The 15,883-nt window shown below is 35.6% G+C and overlaps 2 protein-coding genes across 2 annotated transcripts; both read right to left on the bottom strand.

Moving 5' to 3' along the window:
* Positions 1 to 7,841: 7,841 nt before the first annotated feature.
* On the bottom strand, positions 7,842 to 8,758 carry LOC125186286 (ethylene-responsive transcription factor ERF017-like). The gene has a single exon (XM_048082641.1). It carries the CDS (start codon positions 8,561 to 8,563, stop codon positions 8,009 to 8,011), a length of 555 nt encoding a protein of 184 aa, XP_047938598.1. The 5' UTR covers positions 8,564 to 8,758; the 3' UTR covers positions 7,842 to 8,008.
* Positions 8,759 to 12,227: 3,469 nt separating this feature from the next.
* On the bottom strand, positions 12,228 to 13,895 carry LOC125186488. Its single transcript, XM_048082857.1, has 2 exons — positions 13,180 to 13,895; positions 12,228 to 12,429 (listed from the first exon to the last, which is right to left on the bottom strand). The coding sequence occupies exons 1-2, from the start codon at positions 13,887 to 13,889 to the stop codon at positions 12,387 to 12,389; spliced, it is 753 nt and encodes a 250-aa protein (XP_047938814.1). The 5' UTR covers positions 13,890 to 13,895; the 3' UTR covers positions 12,228 to 12,386.
* Between the last annotated feature and the right edge of the window lie 1,988 nt (positions 13,896 to 15,883).

Below are 15,883 nucleotides of genomic sequence, written 5' to 3'. Positions count from 1 at the left end.
GGCTTGGATTTGTCTGACCTGTGGCTGGTAACCGGCTTAGTGGGTCACTATGACTCTCCCCTGACCGCTAAGGTGGTTAAAGAAGTAGTATGTTTCAAGAAAGTCACAGTTTATGGTTGTGAACATGCGATTGGTTTTAGGGTCGAAGCACCTATACCCCTTTTGTGAATTTCCATAATCCACGAAGACACATTTTATGGCGCATGGAGAGAGTTTAGTTCGCTCATGTTTTGGTATATGGACAAATACTGAGCATCCGAATACTCGAGGTTGGAGGGTCAAAGGCAATGGTATTTGGGCTAATGTCGAGAGGACTTCCAGGGGTGTTTGGAGGTCTAGGGTACTAGAGGGTAAACGATTTGTTAGATATACTGATGCGACGATAGCTTCGGGCCAAAAGTGTCTAGGGCTGTTGGATTCAATAAGCATGGCCCGAGCCATTTCTAGGAGAGTACGGTTCTTCCTTTCCGACACACCATTTTGTTCTGGGGTGTATGAGCATGTAGTTTGGTGAACTAGACCTTTATCATGACAAAAGGTTTTCATTTTTGAGTTGACAAATTCCCCCCCCCCCCCCCCCATTGTCGGAGGGAAGGATCTTTATGTTTTTCTGGAATTGGGTTTGAACTAGTGCATGAAAGTGACTAAAATGTTCAAAAACCTCATTTTTTTGTTTCATAAAGTAGACCCATGTCATACGAGTGCAATCATCTATAAAAAGAAGAAAGTATTTGAACCCTTGCCCCCCCAAAGTTGGAGAAGGACCCCACACATCAGAATGAACTAGTGAAAAAAGAGAATCAACACGGGTATTATTTGATTTATAGGAATGTCTATGGCTTTTGGCACACACATGTTTCACAATACATATCTTGACTAAATTTAGGAAAGAGGATTTTTAGATAACCCGTGGAGGGATTCCCCAAACGACGATGGCAGAGCCAAGCTTCTCTGTCATTAGTTCCATGAGTTAGCAAAGCGGTTCCTTGTTGCGCTATTTCGTCCACATAATACAGCCCGTCCCGCTTAGTGCCACGTCCAATAATTTCCCCTTGTCCTGATATCCTGTAATAAACAGAAGTTTGGTTGCATCAGCAGAGTACAATTTAATTCTTTTGTCACAAGACTGATTGACAACAATTTATGCGACATGGAAGGAACATATAAACAATTGGATAACGTCAGAGCAGATGAAATTCTGACATTTCCTGCTCCTTCAACAGAGGTAAATTCTCCACTAGCAGTTTGGATATGGCTTTTTGGTGCCCTATGCATATTGGATATATCGGAAATATCATAAGTGATAGTGTCGGTGGCTCCGCAGTAAAAAATCCATTAATCATTTTTACTTTCAGAGGAAACGGCCAAGGCATATGAAGTAGGCAAATTTTCGAGTATTTGAAATTGGTTCTCACAAAGTAATGGGGCTGTTTCGAAAATTTTACCAACTTTAGGGGTATTTTTAGTGAATTTCGACTGTATGGTGTCCTTTTTGGGATTTTTAGGAGTATGGGGCTGGATTTGCAATTTTTGGGGTTCACTTTGTAATAATCCAGGGTCTGGGGGGTCTTTATATGGTAGTGAGAAAGAACAAGGGTTTGAGAATAAATTCTCAAACCCTGATTTACCTCCCAAATTAGGTGCCTCCATTTCACTCCCGATTTCACTCCTTCCTTCATCTGGAGAAGCGGCGCCGCCTCCTCCTCTCGCGACTGATGCTACGCCGACTACCGTGGGCTCCATTCCCGAGTTGCTGCCTCGGTTGTTAGCGACTCCGGCGTTGCTCCTGATGGCGGTGACTGATGCGGGTTCTCCTCCGCCTACTACCGCTGCCGCTCGACCACTCCCTTTGAAAGATGTCTGTGGTGGTTTGGCTTTTCTCTCTTGCCACCACTCCGGGTATCCATGGAGTTCGAAGCAGGTTTCGCGGGTGTGCTTCTTCTTCCCGCAATGGGAACAGGCGAGCTTCGATTTATCTTCTTCGGTCCGTCTATTCCATCCACCACCGTTGCCGCCATTCCGTTGCGGATGGCTCCGATGAGCCGCCTGGTGTTGCCATTGGTGAGTCACGGCTAAGCCTGCTCCAACTCCTTGGGCGCCAGAGTCCTCCGTCTGGAGAACGCTTGATCGGACATCTTCTCGTTGGAGGATGTCGTATGCAGCATCTGCAGAGGGAAGTGGTTCCATCCTTAGAATCTCCTTCTTGATGCTTTCATATTTGTTATTCAAGGCCACCAGTAATTGAAACAACCTTTGTTCTTGTTTCTCAGTGTTGTATATATCGATATCCTCTGCGTATTTCATCGGGTTTGGATGTCTTCGATCTATGGAGATCCATATATCATTCAATTTGGTCCATAATTCCTCCAGTGGTTCCTCCCTCTGTTTTAATGTGATTCCTTTTGCGTACAGGTCGAAAACTTCGATTTTATCACTCCCGCTGGCGTAAGTGACTTCTAGGCTAGCCCATATATCTCTAGCCGTCGGGTATTGAGTCAATCGACTCACCAGCCTCTGCTCCACATTCTGGGCCATCCAGGTGAACACACAATGATCCGCATGCTGCCATTTTCCGAATGCTTGGTCAGTCTTTGCTGGGGGGATAGGACTCCAGTGATGTGAGAATTCATCCCCCTCCCACTGATTGCCGCTTTCATGAGGATGGACCACATAGGGTAATTGTCACCATTTAGTTTCTCTGCAATAACTAATGGTGAAGAATCGATCTTGTAAGTTTCTGGTGTTGGATCTGGAGTTTTGGTGGGTATTGTTTGGTTCTGATTTTGTGCGATATTCACACGCATAAATTCGGCAAACATTCGAGCAAATTGCTCTGTTTCCGTTGGTTTTGGTGGTTCATCGTTGTCTGACATTTTTGGTTTTTTGCAGAATCTGCCAGGTTTTGGTTAAAAGGTTCGAGGTTGGTCCGAGACAGTGATGAGACTACTCTGAGTCTCACCCCTGCTCTGATACCATCTTGAATGGTGTATTAGACATGGTTTAGGAATAGAGAGATAATGAGAGGAATAATGAGATTGATAATTTGATGATTTTTATTACTGCAGAGACTAGCCCTTTATATAGGGTTCATACAAGTGTAAGTATGGTATAATATCAATCAAATATCAATTATTCTACTCTATTCTTGGAGTATTATTGTGGAGTATAATTGAGATTATTCTTTGGTATCTTTCCTTTCTTAACAAGCTTGAGAGGTTGTCTAGGACTCTAGGTTCATTCACGACGTGGACTTATCACGTGTCAGCCATGTTGGCTTTACCGCGTCATACTGATGAGGTGTCATCCCACTTGGCTTGCTGACGTGGAAATGATGATGGTCTAAGAACAAGACCAGCCTAGGGTCGAACCCAAGCACTGAGCCACATGACCAGGCCCAAAGAACAGTCCAAAGACCACCCAAAGACCAATTGTCAAGATCCAAGTCCAAGGGCACGAGCATGAGCTCGGGCTCGAGGCTCGCGGCTCGATGCTATATCATTTAATTTCATAAAACTAAATGTCTCGTTGGAAGTATTATTGGTCAAAGTCCTTTGACCGGATATGCGATACCAACAATACTTACTTTATTGCAGTAACCAGAACGTAGTGATAAGAAGACTAAGCATTTTGATATGATATGAAGTAACCAGAATGTACTTTTGTTCCAAGAATGTATTTAAATTACATCATTCTTGTATCTTAAGAACGACATCTTAGTATCTTAAAAAAATTACCAAATTTCAACAAACAGCCTTCCCTATAAGTATAGATTTGAAAAACACTTCTCATTTCAACCATATTGAGTTGAACGAGCTCCGACCATCCATCCCCCATCAACATCAAATAGTCACGCGACTTCTTCAAGACCATGTCAAATATCATGCCTTATTGTCCATGGTCGGAACAGAAAGACCGTCTTTTTCCACTGTTGATTCGTCCCTGGCCCGTAGCAAGTTTCTCAACTTCAGGTCACGTTTGAACTCGAGCTTGCAAAAGCTCTTTGAAATGAGAAGACTTTTAGAGCTGTATGTAGATTCCCATTTAAGTGCAATCCAATTTTGCAGATAATTGCAGTGATGTGCCTGTTGGAATATAAAAGATATATGTTGGAGTAGTAATTTTGTTTGGAGGAAATATTTGAGAGGAGAGTCCACTTTTCTATAATTGCAGTGACGTGCCTATTGGAATATAAAAGATATATGTTGGAGTAGTAATTTTGTTTGGAGGAAATATTTGAGAAGAGAATGGGTGGAATATATGGGAAATGATTTAAGAGAGGTTGGTGATATGGGAAAACAAAGGAACACTCTATTTTCCAAACTTTTCAACTTATTCAACTTATGAAAATAGTACAACTATGCTATATTTATAGGCATTCTACTAAAAATATCTAGATATTTCTACTAAGTTCTAGAGAGTTTTATAATATCGATATTATTCTCCTATAATATCTACACTATTCTCCTAAAGGGTAGCACTAGAATCGAGAACGCCAGATCTGGATAGGAGTATCCAAATTGCACGTCTTGTATCTGGGGGGTACCAACACGATGTGGGGCTTGGCATGGGCAGTGGCAAGGAGAACTGTCTGTCGAATTGGCGATGGTGGTAGTCGGTGTAGGTGAATGACATGATGGCAGAAATACGGAGGAAGAGATCTGATGAAAGCACCACATGTTACGAGTAAACTCATATCGGGGGATAACTGCGAGAGATCGCCGAGAAGATATTGGTTCGTTCGCGGGGAGAATCCCGTCGAGCAGCCAATTATCGTTCAACTAGGGTTTTGAGCAAGAAAATAAATTGCAGGAATGAAAAAGACGATAAAAATAAGATAATTATGATATATTGATTGATTGAATAGGATGACAATGTCTCCTATTTATAATAGAAGTATTATAACTTAATCCACAAGAAAATAATCATAACTTATCGAACAAGAAATAAGAAAAATATGTTAAATCAATAATAGAGATACGAGGATATTACGTAGATATACTCTATCATTCATCTTGCATCAGATGATATATTACCGTAATTAAGTAAAATCAATCTTAATTGATAAACAATTTGGTTTGTTGATTTGATTGTAGCCAATATTGTTAGTTGTCTAGTACGTACGTTATCAATTGGGATCCACTATATATACGTATGCTATTATGAAACCATGTACTAACAAGTTTAGCTAGCTTTACCTTCCTACATAATCAAATTAAACTACGGCCATTTACACGGATCAACAAAAGCTCAATATACGCAATGAAACTTTTTTTCAAACTTTTTTATTATCGAAATGTCTCAAACCACTACAGTAGTGAGCAATGGCAGACCCAGAAAATATAAATAGAAAGGTCAGATACAATACATAAAAAATAATAATTATAATATTAAGATAATTATTTTAAAAACATTAATATTATTAATAATATCTATAATAAATAGAAGTATTTTTTAAAACCAATTTATCATACTAGAAAAATGGGCTATCCTTACATTTAAGCAATCTCATGTAGCCTAAACCCAAATTAAAAAGCCATCATACACAACACCCAATCACCCATGCAGTTTAATGTCCTAAGTTTGATTTCTTGAATCGTTTTAAAAAATGAGTGTGGTCAACAATATTTTGAGATATTTGACTTTTCTTGATAAAACTTACTATAAAAAAGATGGAATTGTGTTTCATTCCTCAATGCTCCGAGATATTGGACTTTTTTTCAATAAAACTGCAACAAAAATGGAATTGTGTTATTTATAAATCGTTTTAATTACAAATCCATAGTAATTGTGTTATTTGACCACTAATGTTAGTTGTATTCAGAAATGAAGACATAAAAAAACATTTACACTTGCCAGCACGTGGCAAACACGGGTAGAGTGCCGTAACATGGTCCTGTGTCGCCACGTGGACATATTATATCCACTTGGTCGGTGAAAATCCACAAGGTCGCTTTATTTGTAGTTAAAAACTATCGTTGGTTAAAAAACATTCATCAAAAAGCAAAGGTAAATAAATTCATAACAAAATTAATAGTTGCACAGTTTAAATAGACGAAAATAATACACTCATATATAATACTATTACAAAATACTAGTGTTTTGTGTAGGCTGATTACAAAAAATACATAGAGTCGAGGAATTTAACTTGTAGGATAATTCATACAAATATTAATGAATATAATATCTAAATAATTATTCTTAAAAATATAGTAGTATTATAATTTAAATAGTTTATTTTCTAACTTAAATAATTAGTTTTATATTATGTTTTTAACTAATCACATTCATGTTATCAATTATCTAGAAAAAATAGTAAATAAATTAAAATAAAAATAAAATGAAATTATCGTAAATAAAATAAAAAATATGAAGATAATTATATTTAATTAACATGTAACTATCTTAGCTAAATAAGCCTTCCCATCACATAGGACTCAACAAAGTAGTCCCAAGTATTTAGATAACTTAATCAACAAAGCTGTTGAATATAGATTTAGAATGTCTTTCCCTTGAAAATATGACGTTTGAAATCTTTGCCCTCTATGATCTTATCTTTTTCTTTCCATCTCTAGTAGTCCAGTCTATTCGTCCCTTCTTTAATCTCTATCTTCCATTTCAGCAGGGCCCGAAGGATTACGGTGGGATCCCGGAACTTAATGGGGTCGAAGGTGGAGTTGCGCGGGCTCTCAGAGGTCCATGAATTAAGTTTAATTTAGTCCTTATAATCACTATTTGTTTTGTTTTAAATATTATTGACATCATTAATTATACAAATTAATTAAGAAATTAGGTTTATTTATTCATTTTCTCTATAATTTTAAATAAATGAATAAAAAAAGAAATCAAATTTCTATTGTATTGCCTATAACAAAAGAATATTGTGAAATTTAAACTCTATGGACTCACTGATAATGATCAGCATCACCAATCCTATACCAGACTATACCAAGTGTGATTTCTCGAAATGGAATTACGTTACATTTATAAACCGTTTAATATTTACAATCCAAAGTAATTGTGATAAGAGCATCTCCGGTGGCGGACTTCCCACTAGAACTTCCACTAGGACTTCCCACAAAAACCTTCAACCACGTCACTGGGACTTCTCATCCCACTGCACAATGTAGGACTTCCACTAAGACTTTCCGCAATAAAATAAATTCACAATTACTCAATTTACGGAATTAAAATATCGACATGCAATATGGGAAAATTCGAATACTTCATTAAAAAAAATTACATAATACTTAAAAAAAACATAATTAAGTTAAAAATTACATAATCATAAAAAGTCGAGAAATACAACCCTCGGCTCTCACTCCTCCTCGTCCGACCGTATTTATAGAGTTTTAAAAAAAAATTAAATTTTAACTCGGTCGTCCGACCGTGACTTCCGACTGACGCCACAATGGCGGACGTCCGGTCGGACTTCCGCGACGTCCGACCGGGACGTCAGCAGGTGGAGATGCTCTATCTGCTGTATGTTAAGTTGATTTGACCACTAATGTTAGTTGTATGAATAAAGCAATAGAAACAAAACACTGCCAACAAGGCATGGAGAGGTACTTTATTCAATCTCCTCCTCACACACACGTGGCAATCACCGGCAACATGTTCCTGGGGCGCCACGTGGACAAATTCAAACCCACAATTGGCCGGTCAAAAATATGCACAAGGCCGGTTATATATAATTCGTAACGAAATTAACTGTCATTTTAGTGTTGTTAGACAAAAGTATTACGGTGATCTTTACTATATTTAGTAAATTTCACTAACTCATTTTTATTGATTTTTCATTGTAAAATCAATACATATAAAGTTAAAATTCATACACTGTATAGTTGAACAATTTTAGTCTTTCATTCTAAAAGCATCCATATATTCATATATATGCAAGAAATAATTGTAAGATTGTGAGTTTTATCTCGATCCGATGCACAAAAATGTGTGTATATTGATACATTATGAGTACTATATATATGAATATCTCTATCCTATAATTAAAATCTTAGAAATTCCAAAGCCCATGATAATAACTCCCCTCTTCATCTTCACAAACCCTAGCTCCATAATGTGGATCCACATGCATTTCACAGGGCTCCACAAAAGGCCCGAAGCCCGAATCAAAGCCCTCATTCATCTCACAATTCATGTCCACCATCTTCCAAAACGACCCATCAACCAAGTCCACCAGCCCGGCCCGGTCCACCTCGCCCGAGTCCCGGGCCTCGACTCCCGCGGCGGCCTGTGCCGTGCAGAGGCCGCCGCGGTAGTAGCTATTCCCGTAGTCCTGCGCCGCCGCCGCGATCTCGGGCGGGGCCAGGGCCCGCCCGCCCGGGATGTCCGGCGGCGGCTCGTCCGGGAAGTTGAAGTTGGCGGAGGGGCCGCGGAGGCAGAAGAGGGCGGCGTCGAAGGCCCGCGCCGCCTTCTCGGCCGTGTCGTAGGACCCGAGCCATATCCGCTCCCGGCTGTTCGGGAGGCGTATCTCGGAGACGTACTTCCCCCACTTCCGCTTCCGCACGCCTCGGAACTTCGCTGCCGCCGCCGCCGCCGTGTCGGACATCTAAAATAATTCTCCGCCGCAGGTGTGTTATGTTATTTGAGTTAAGTACTACTTACACATTCACTCTGCACTGAGGGCGAAAGCGTCTTACCAAATCAGCTGCGTCTCGTTAAAATTACTAACGAGTATATTTAATAATTATAGTAAGTAGCTACTTGTGAGTCCCCAAAATATTGGGAATTGCATGAAATAGAGTGTATGTGATTGTTAATTTGTGTTGGTGCATGCATGTATACTTATATATATAGTCATATAGAGATAGATAGAGATAGAGAGAGAGGGGGGGGCACAGACCACATGATGTGGAACCCAAACATGGGGGGTAACAAAACATATGTCAAAATCGAAATGTGGGAGCGCGTTGACCAGGCGTTTCGATGATACTGAGGAATGATTGGTAAGCACAAAAATGAATATACACGTGTGAAAAATAATATTTCTAATTTTGGGGAAATTATAGTTATTTTGTGCACTGCAACGTTTTCTGTCTCGATTGGAGCTCGATCGATCGATAAAATTATAATTGCAATTTTTATATATTCTAATTACTGGATTTTTAAACACTTTTGTAGTTTAAAAATACGAATTTTCGTATGTATATAGAGAGAATGATTCGTATAGTATAATTTTGAAGCTTTTGGAGTATAAATGGGTTAATTCAATTTTTATACGTTTATTTTGTAAGAAAAGTAAAAACGTGTTTTTAATATTTGGAGGACGTTTAGGTTGATGGATGTGATAGATAATATTGGTAGGATAAGAATAAGATATACTAATATAGAGATGTGATCAAATGAAAACTCTATTGTACAAACTCAAAAACTATGATCTGGATCATTGAAAAATGTCAACAGATCACAAAAAAGCATCAACAGGAAAATGTCAACAGATGTTCAACGGTAGTCAATGATTGATGTTGTGTTGATACTCTGTTGACATTAAAAATCTTGAAATTTTACGCTATGTTGATATTGTATTGGAACTGTGTTAAAGCTGTGTTGAGGAGTTTTGAGTTTGTACAATATATAAATTTGCGTTTTATCACTACCCAATATAATTGAATTATTTATATTATATAGTTATGTGTCTGGATTGATTTATTATAGTGTATGATAAAATGAAGGACTATTGACTACCAAAAAATATGATTGTTTTTATAATCATCCAAAAATGCATAAATTAAGAAATAAAATTAATCTTTAAGTTAATTTTTGAAATTTTATATTATGGATTTGAGAATGATTAGATAATCATCATAACGATAAATTAATCATCAAATTTTTGTGAGTAGATATGGTATACCCGATACTCATCGCATGTCAAATAAAAAGAATTAATTTAAAGAATGTCTTTATTATTTGTTGGGAGTTTTTTATACAAAAAAATAATTTTCTATTGGGCTAAACATGTCAAGGGTTTCTACTTAAAACTGACAACGAATTATCTAAGTGCATTTGGTATAGATTAATTCTATGTTTTAGAATTTAGACACTTAAAAAAAAACTATTCAATTATTTAAGTAGACTTTTGTACATTGTCAATGGATAACATAATATATGACTTTGGGATATAAAAAGATTAGATAACAATAGTGACCACAAAAGTTACATCCATGTAAAATAGTAATTGGAATTATTAGTTACTTAACTCTGTTGCCCATAAAATAATTTGGGCCAATTATTTTTTTATTTATTTGGACAAAGCTTCTAGAATGGTATGTGTTATAGAGGGACGCGGGGGGTATTGGTTCACATTTGGTACTCATACCATATGTTCTTACATAGAAGTAACATAATAAAGGTTATTTATGTAATCTCAGTCTTTAATTTGTAGTTATATGGGACTTGACCAAGAGTATGGGTATTTTTTTGGTTCGAAGAGAAATATTCATCTAGAAGAATTGAAATATTTGACTTTTCCTTTGGAAACACACACACCCTCTCTCTCACACACATATATGAACCTTTATTTTAATGTTTCTTTTACAACAGTACTCTTTGAGCTCATTTCCTACGTAGGTATGATAATGACGATTATAATATTAAATTGAATATACAACATTGATTTTTTTTTTGGAAAAATAATAAATATTCAGGACGTAAAAAAATCCTTAAGTTAACCATACAATTATTAACTAAATCTTAGTACTATTTTTTTTTGGCGCTTTCGTTTGGGGCCTTACTTTTAGTTGGGATACCGAATAGAAGATGTTTTTATAAGGTAGGTGGTGGGAGAGTGTTATATTGTTAATTTAATATTTAATTGCTAACTATAATTAAATAATAGCTATTAGATATTTAAATTAAAGGTCTAAATTACTAATCATGAAATGTCAATACAATAAAAAAAAACGTCAATAAGGCCATAGAATTAATTCTAAATTATCAATAGGAGTATTAATGTCAATTAACTATAAAATTAGTTATAACTAACTTTTAAAATAAATCCCAAAACTTTAAATTCATATAACATATATCAAATTAAAGATAATTTTATAAGGATTCCAACGATATCCTACATGCATGTGTTCCGACGTCAAAATTTGAAAAAAAATTCAATTTTTTTTAATTTTTTCGTACAGCAGAAATGTCAATATACTATATAAAATATGTCAATATAATATATGTAGAATGTCAACATAAACAATGGGTTAACATTCTTAAAGCATTGTGTTGACATTCTCAAAGCATTGTGTTGATATTTTCGTAACACTATATTGACATTTTCATCTAAAACCCCAATTTGGAGTTTTTTTTATCTTTTTCGATTTAATTAATAAAAATGAAAATTATACGTGACAAATTGTAGACCACACGTTTTCTAAAATCCTATGGCCTTCAATTAGTTGTAGTTAGCAATTAAATGATGAGTTAGCAATTGATCACTACGAAACATAAATTAGAACACAATTTTGTAGGGGTTAAATCTTAAAATTCCATGGTCCATATTTGATTTTAGTTAGCATATAGTAAGATTTAATTAATAACCAATATTTATGATTTGACTCTTGTAATATGTCGTACAAAAGCGTGATTTTATATGGGGTATTATATTATTGATTAATATGTGTTCGAAGGTTGACCTTTTCGAAATATATTAGTAGTATTAATTAAATATTTAATGTGTGTTCGAAGGCTGACCTTTTGCAATATGATAATCTTCTATAGTACAACATATTATAAGTAAGTCGGATACATTCACACAAACACACACACACACACACACAAAATTGTGATACTACAAAAGGAAAATAAAATTAAAATTTGCTTTCTTATTTCTATGAATTAATAGAAGTACTCCGTACTTTATAGCAGGCATCACTCCAGCTATGTACAAATTAATTATATTTGATATTTAAAAAAACAGCTATGTACACATTAATTATGTTTTATATTTAAATAAAAAGGCAATAGAGATTCCTCATTTAGCATATATGATGATATGATGACGTTGAACCCTCGGTCAATTGGATAGAGGTGAAAGTGAAATTTATTAATTCCTACTCTTTATTAATTCACATTAAAAATACCAAGAGTTTGATTTATGTTTCAAATTTCATTTTTAACAAATAAAGAACAAATATTCCAACTTTCATAAATAAATAAATAAATATATGACCATTTGTGATGTAACGAGTAATAGACAAGAAGAATAATAATATAATTCAAAATATTATTTTATAACAGTCCGACTGTAGGTGGCATCAATGACAATAGAGCTTATTTAAAATTATTTTAAAAATTACTGAGCGCCCACATTAATGCTGGGCATGCAAATATTAATTTGATCATGCTACAAAAACACAATCAAAATCTTGCTCAATTCAGCCACTCTCATCCACTCCATCAGTTTCCTCATTCTCCAAGCTGCATTTTTAACAAATAAAAATGAAATTAATTGAAGCATCAATTTTAGAAATAGGCACAATAAATACGAAATAAAAGATATTTTGGCACCGAAACAAATTACCAAATAAATAACTGACACGCATATTCAGAAAATTTTAATTTTCCAACATAAGATAAAATAATTAAGAAAATCACAACATATGATTTACTCTACTTAAAAATATTGCTACGAATTAAAATTATGTCCTGTCTGTATTTTTTTCGCCTTCAAAAAATTATTACTATAATCCACTTTGTCATACTATAGTAGTGCATTTATTTATTTATTTTTACAGCAGATAAGAAATTACAGATTCACATCTTCTAAAAATAAAATAAAACAAAACAAAACAAAATTACATACAATGTTAATTAGAGTTATAGACATTAACCAGAGCCAAAAATGAAAAAATATAGCACAACAACATATTTTTAATTTTCCTAACAAATTTAGATAGTATCATCATTAACACTCCTCTGACCTCTTCTATAGTTCAAAATAAAACACCACATTTATTCAAAATTTCCCAAATTAAGAAAGTAAACTTGCAATAACACTAGATTCTTGGGAAAGAAATTTAAATCAAATCAAGATAAAACCACCGATCAAACTCATCCATGACCATTCTTATCCCACAAATAATCATAACAATCAAACTTAACAAAATAAACAAACAAACAATTAATCATGCATTTCCAAAAAAAAAAAAATAAATAAAAAAACCTTACCCAGGCATAGCAGAATCATGCTGCAGATCCACCTCGCACTGCTTCTCCGCCTGATCGTCCGACCACGGCGGAAACTCCGGCATCTCATCGTTGAACTCGTCTTCGTCAAACTCAACCGGGGGCTCGCCGTCGATGTAAACCTTGTACGGCTTGCCGACGAACGCCTCCACGTCCAGCTCCAGCCCCAGCCCCATCCACGGCACCTCGAAGTCGTGGAACCCCGCGTCCGGCGGCGGCGGCGGCGCCGGCAGCATCACCGCCGGCCACGGCGAGAAGCAGTGGGGGCAGCTCCAGCTGCAGGGAGACATGCCTTGCTGCAGCAGCAGCGGGGGCGATTTGGAGGCGCTGGCTACCGAGAAATCGAGCCTCCGCGGCTCGATTTTCGGCTGGACCGCGTGGGGGTACACGCCCTGCAGCAGGGGCAATTTGGAGGCCGGAAAATCGAGGCTCCGCGGCTCGATTTTCGGCTGGATCGCGGTGGCGCGGCGGTGCTTGAGGGCCGCGACGATCTCGCGGCGCGCCACCGCCACGTTGAGGTGCTTCTGCTGGTAGGGCAGCCTCGCCGGAAGGCGCCTCCTGAGCCTTCTCGCCGCCGGCGGCGGCGGCGGAAGAGGAGAAAGTGGTGGAGAGTCTACCTGAGGGACTGTTTGATCGGAAGCATTCTCTGCCACGTCATCGTTTTCTTCATTTTGATGGAGTGATCTCTTCATTTTTGATCTTTCTCTCTTGATTAGGTATGGTTTGTGAGGGGAGGAGAGGTGATTATTGAGGGAGGGGAGGGAGGGGTTTATATAGGGGTTCGGGGTGGACGCAGAATTAAATATTGTTTGCCGTCGGTGTTTGGGGGAAAATTGAATTAATTACTACTTTAGCTGTGGCGAGAATACAGTGCGATTGACGCTGTCTAAGCTGCGGACGTCATGGTGTGACTGGTGTTTTCTTTATTAAACGACAAATTACTTTTTCGGGTGGTTAAAGTACAGTGTACGCATCGATATTCATGCTGCATACGCCAAATATTGATTTATGAGAGATAGAATTGAATCTTTTCTGACGATGAAAAATATGCTAATATAAAAATAAATTTGAATTATATATAAAATATAAGGTGATTTTTTGGTTTGAGACTTAGAGTGTCAATTCTTATAAATTTGATTTCAAGAATTTGCTTTGCTAGAGGCAATATATATTCCTATTTTAAAATTTAAGTTGAGAATGTTAAGATAATACATTTTCTATGTTTGGCCTTGATAATATAGGTTTTTTACGACAATTTATATAATACCGAAGATTTGATGATATTATTTGAAAAAATAATGAAGTTTTCACCTTCTACACGTAAAATTAAATATAGATGCAGTTGTGTGTTGGACAAATATCAAACTACTTTTCACCTTCTATCAAATAATACGGTGTGCTCGCCTCTATTCAAGTAGCATATACCACTATGTGAGTAGTGCTTTCTTTATGAAATTCTAATATTATTTTAAGAGAGCTAAAATTGAAAAAAAAAAAATCATAGACGAAAGATGCTAAAATAAAAATAATTTCAAATATAAATATAAGGTAATTCTTTTGTTCAGCATGCTTCAGCAAATCCTAGCACCCTTTGTGTTTGATATATATCATAAAGACTTGTTTTGCTAGAGGCTATATATATCAAAATTTTAGTTAATAATTTTCTATGTTTAGTTGTAATACATATAGATTTTTGCACAACGATTATATACTAATATCGAAGCTACAATGTATTATATAAATTAATAAAAAAGAATTTTTTTTATCTTGTTTGGGCTTAACCTCTCCTTATTAATTTATTTCCATGTGTGCCTATTGTAGCCAGTGCTAAATTACATAAAATTAAGATTTAACCTAGCTACTAACTATATTCCTTTTACTGATGTTAATTAATGAGCAAGGAAACTTATCAAATTTTAAATTCAATTAAAGGGAAACTATATTCAATTAAATTTTCTGCAATAACTTTTTTGTGGACTGTGTGTTACTTTTATAATATTTTTCAAAACTTTGCCTATTTTCAGAATAAATTGCATATTTCTTGGACAAGTAATAAATATTCATGTTACTTTTATTTAATATTTTTTTAATTACTTTGTCTATTTAGGGATATTGTTGTTGTTAAAAGCTTTAATGAATGGGTTGAAATAGAAGTGTTGGTGCAGGCAAATTAATGTCAGCTTGCCTTGAATTAGTGACGTAGATTATTGACCATGTATTTAAATAATTATAATATTTTATACTAGTATGTATACCTCTTCCTTTTATACTCAAAAGTACTTATAAATCGTTATATATTTATTTATTTTAATATCACTATGAATCTTGCTGCCGTTGAGGTGTATACGTCGTATTACTTGAATTATATGAAGTCATGAGTCTTAATAATGTTGAAATGAATTGATAATTATTTGATTTACAAGCAAAGCCAAAATTCAACTATATATATTTTATAAGTATATAGGTCTATATTTAGAAAATTCGATCAGCACTTTAATTCTCGGTTTTAAAGTATTATTTTAATATAATATGCCGTGATTAAAATATCGTATCTTAATTATTTCAATAAAATTATGTTGCAAATTATAACAACGTACAATATCTGAGGTTTAAGTTGAACAAAAAACTGCTACAAAGTGAAATTGCAAATTAACTCACTTTAGACTCCCAATATCCAAATTTTCAT

Source organism: Salvia hispanica, chromosome 5, assembly GCF_023119035.1.
Source record: "Salvia hispanica cultivar TCC Black 2014 chromosome 5, UniMelb_Shisp_WGS_1.0, whole genome shotgun sequence".
Classification (NCBI taxonomy): Eukaryota; Viridiplantae; Streptophyta; class Magnoliopsida; order Lamiales; family Lamiaceae; genus Salvia; species Salvia hispanica.
This window is presented reverse-complemented; position numbering and strand designations above follow the sequence as displayed.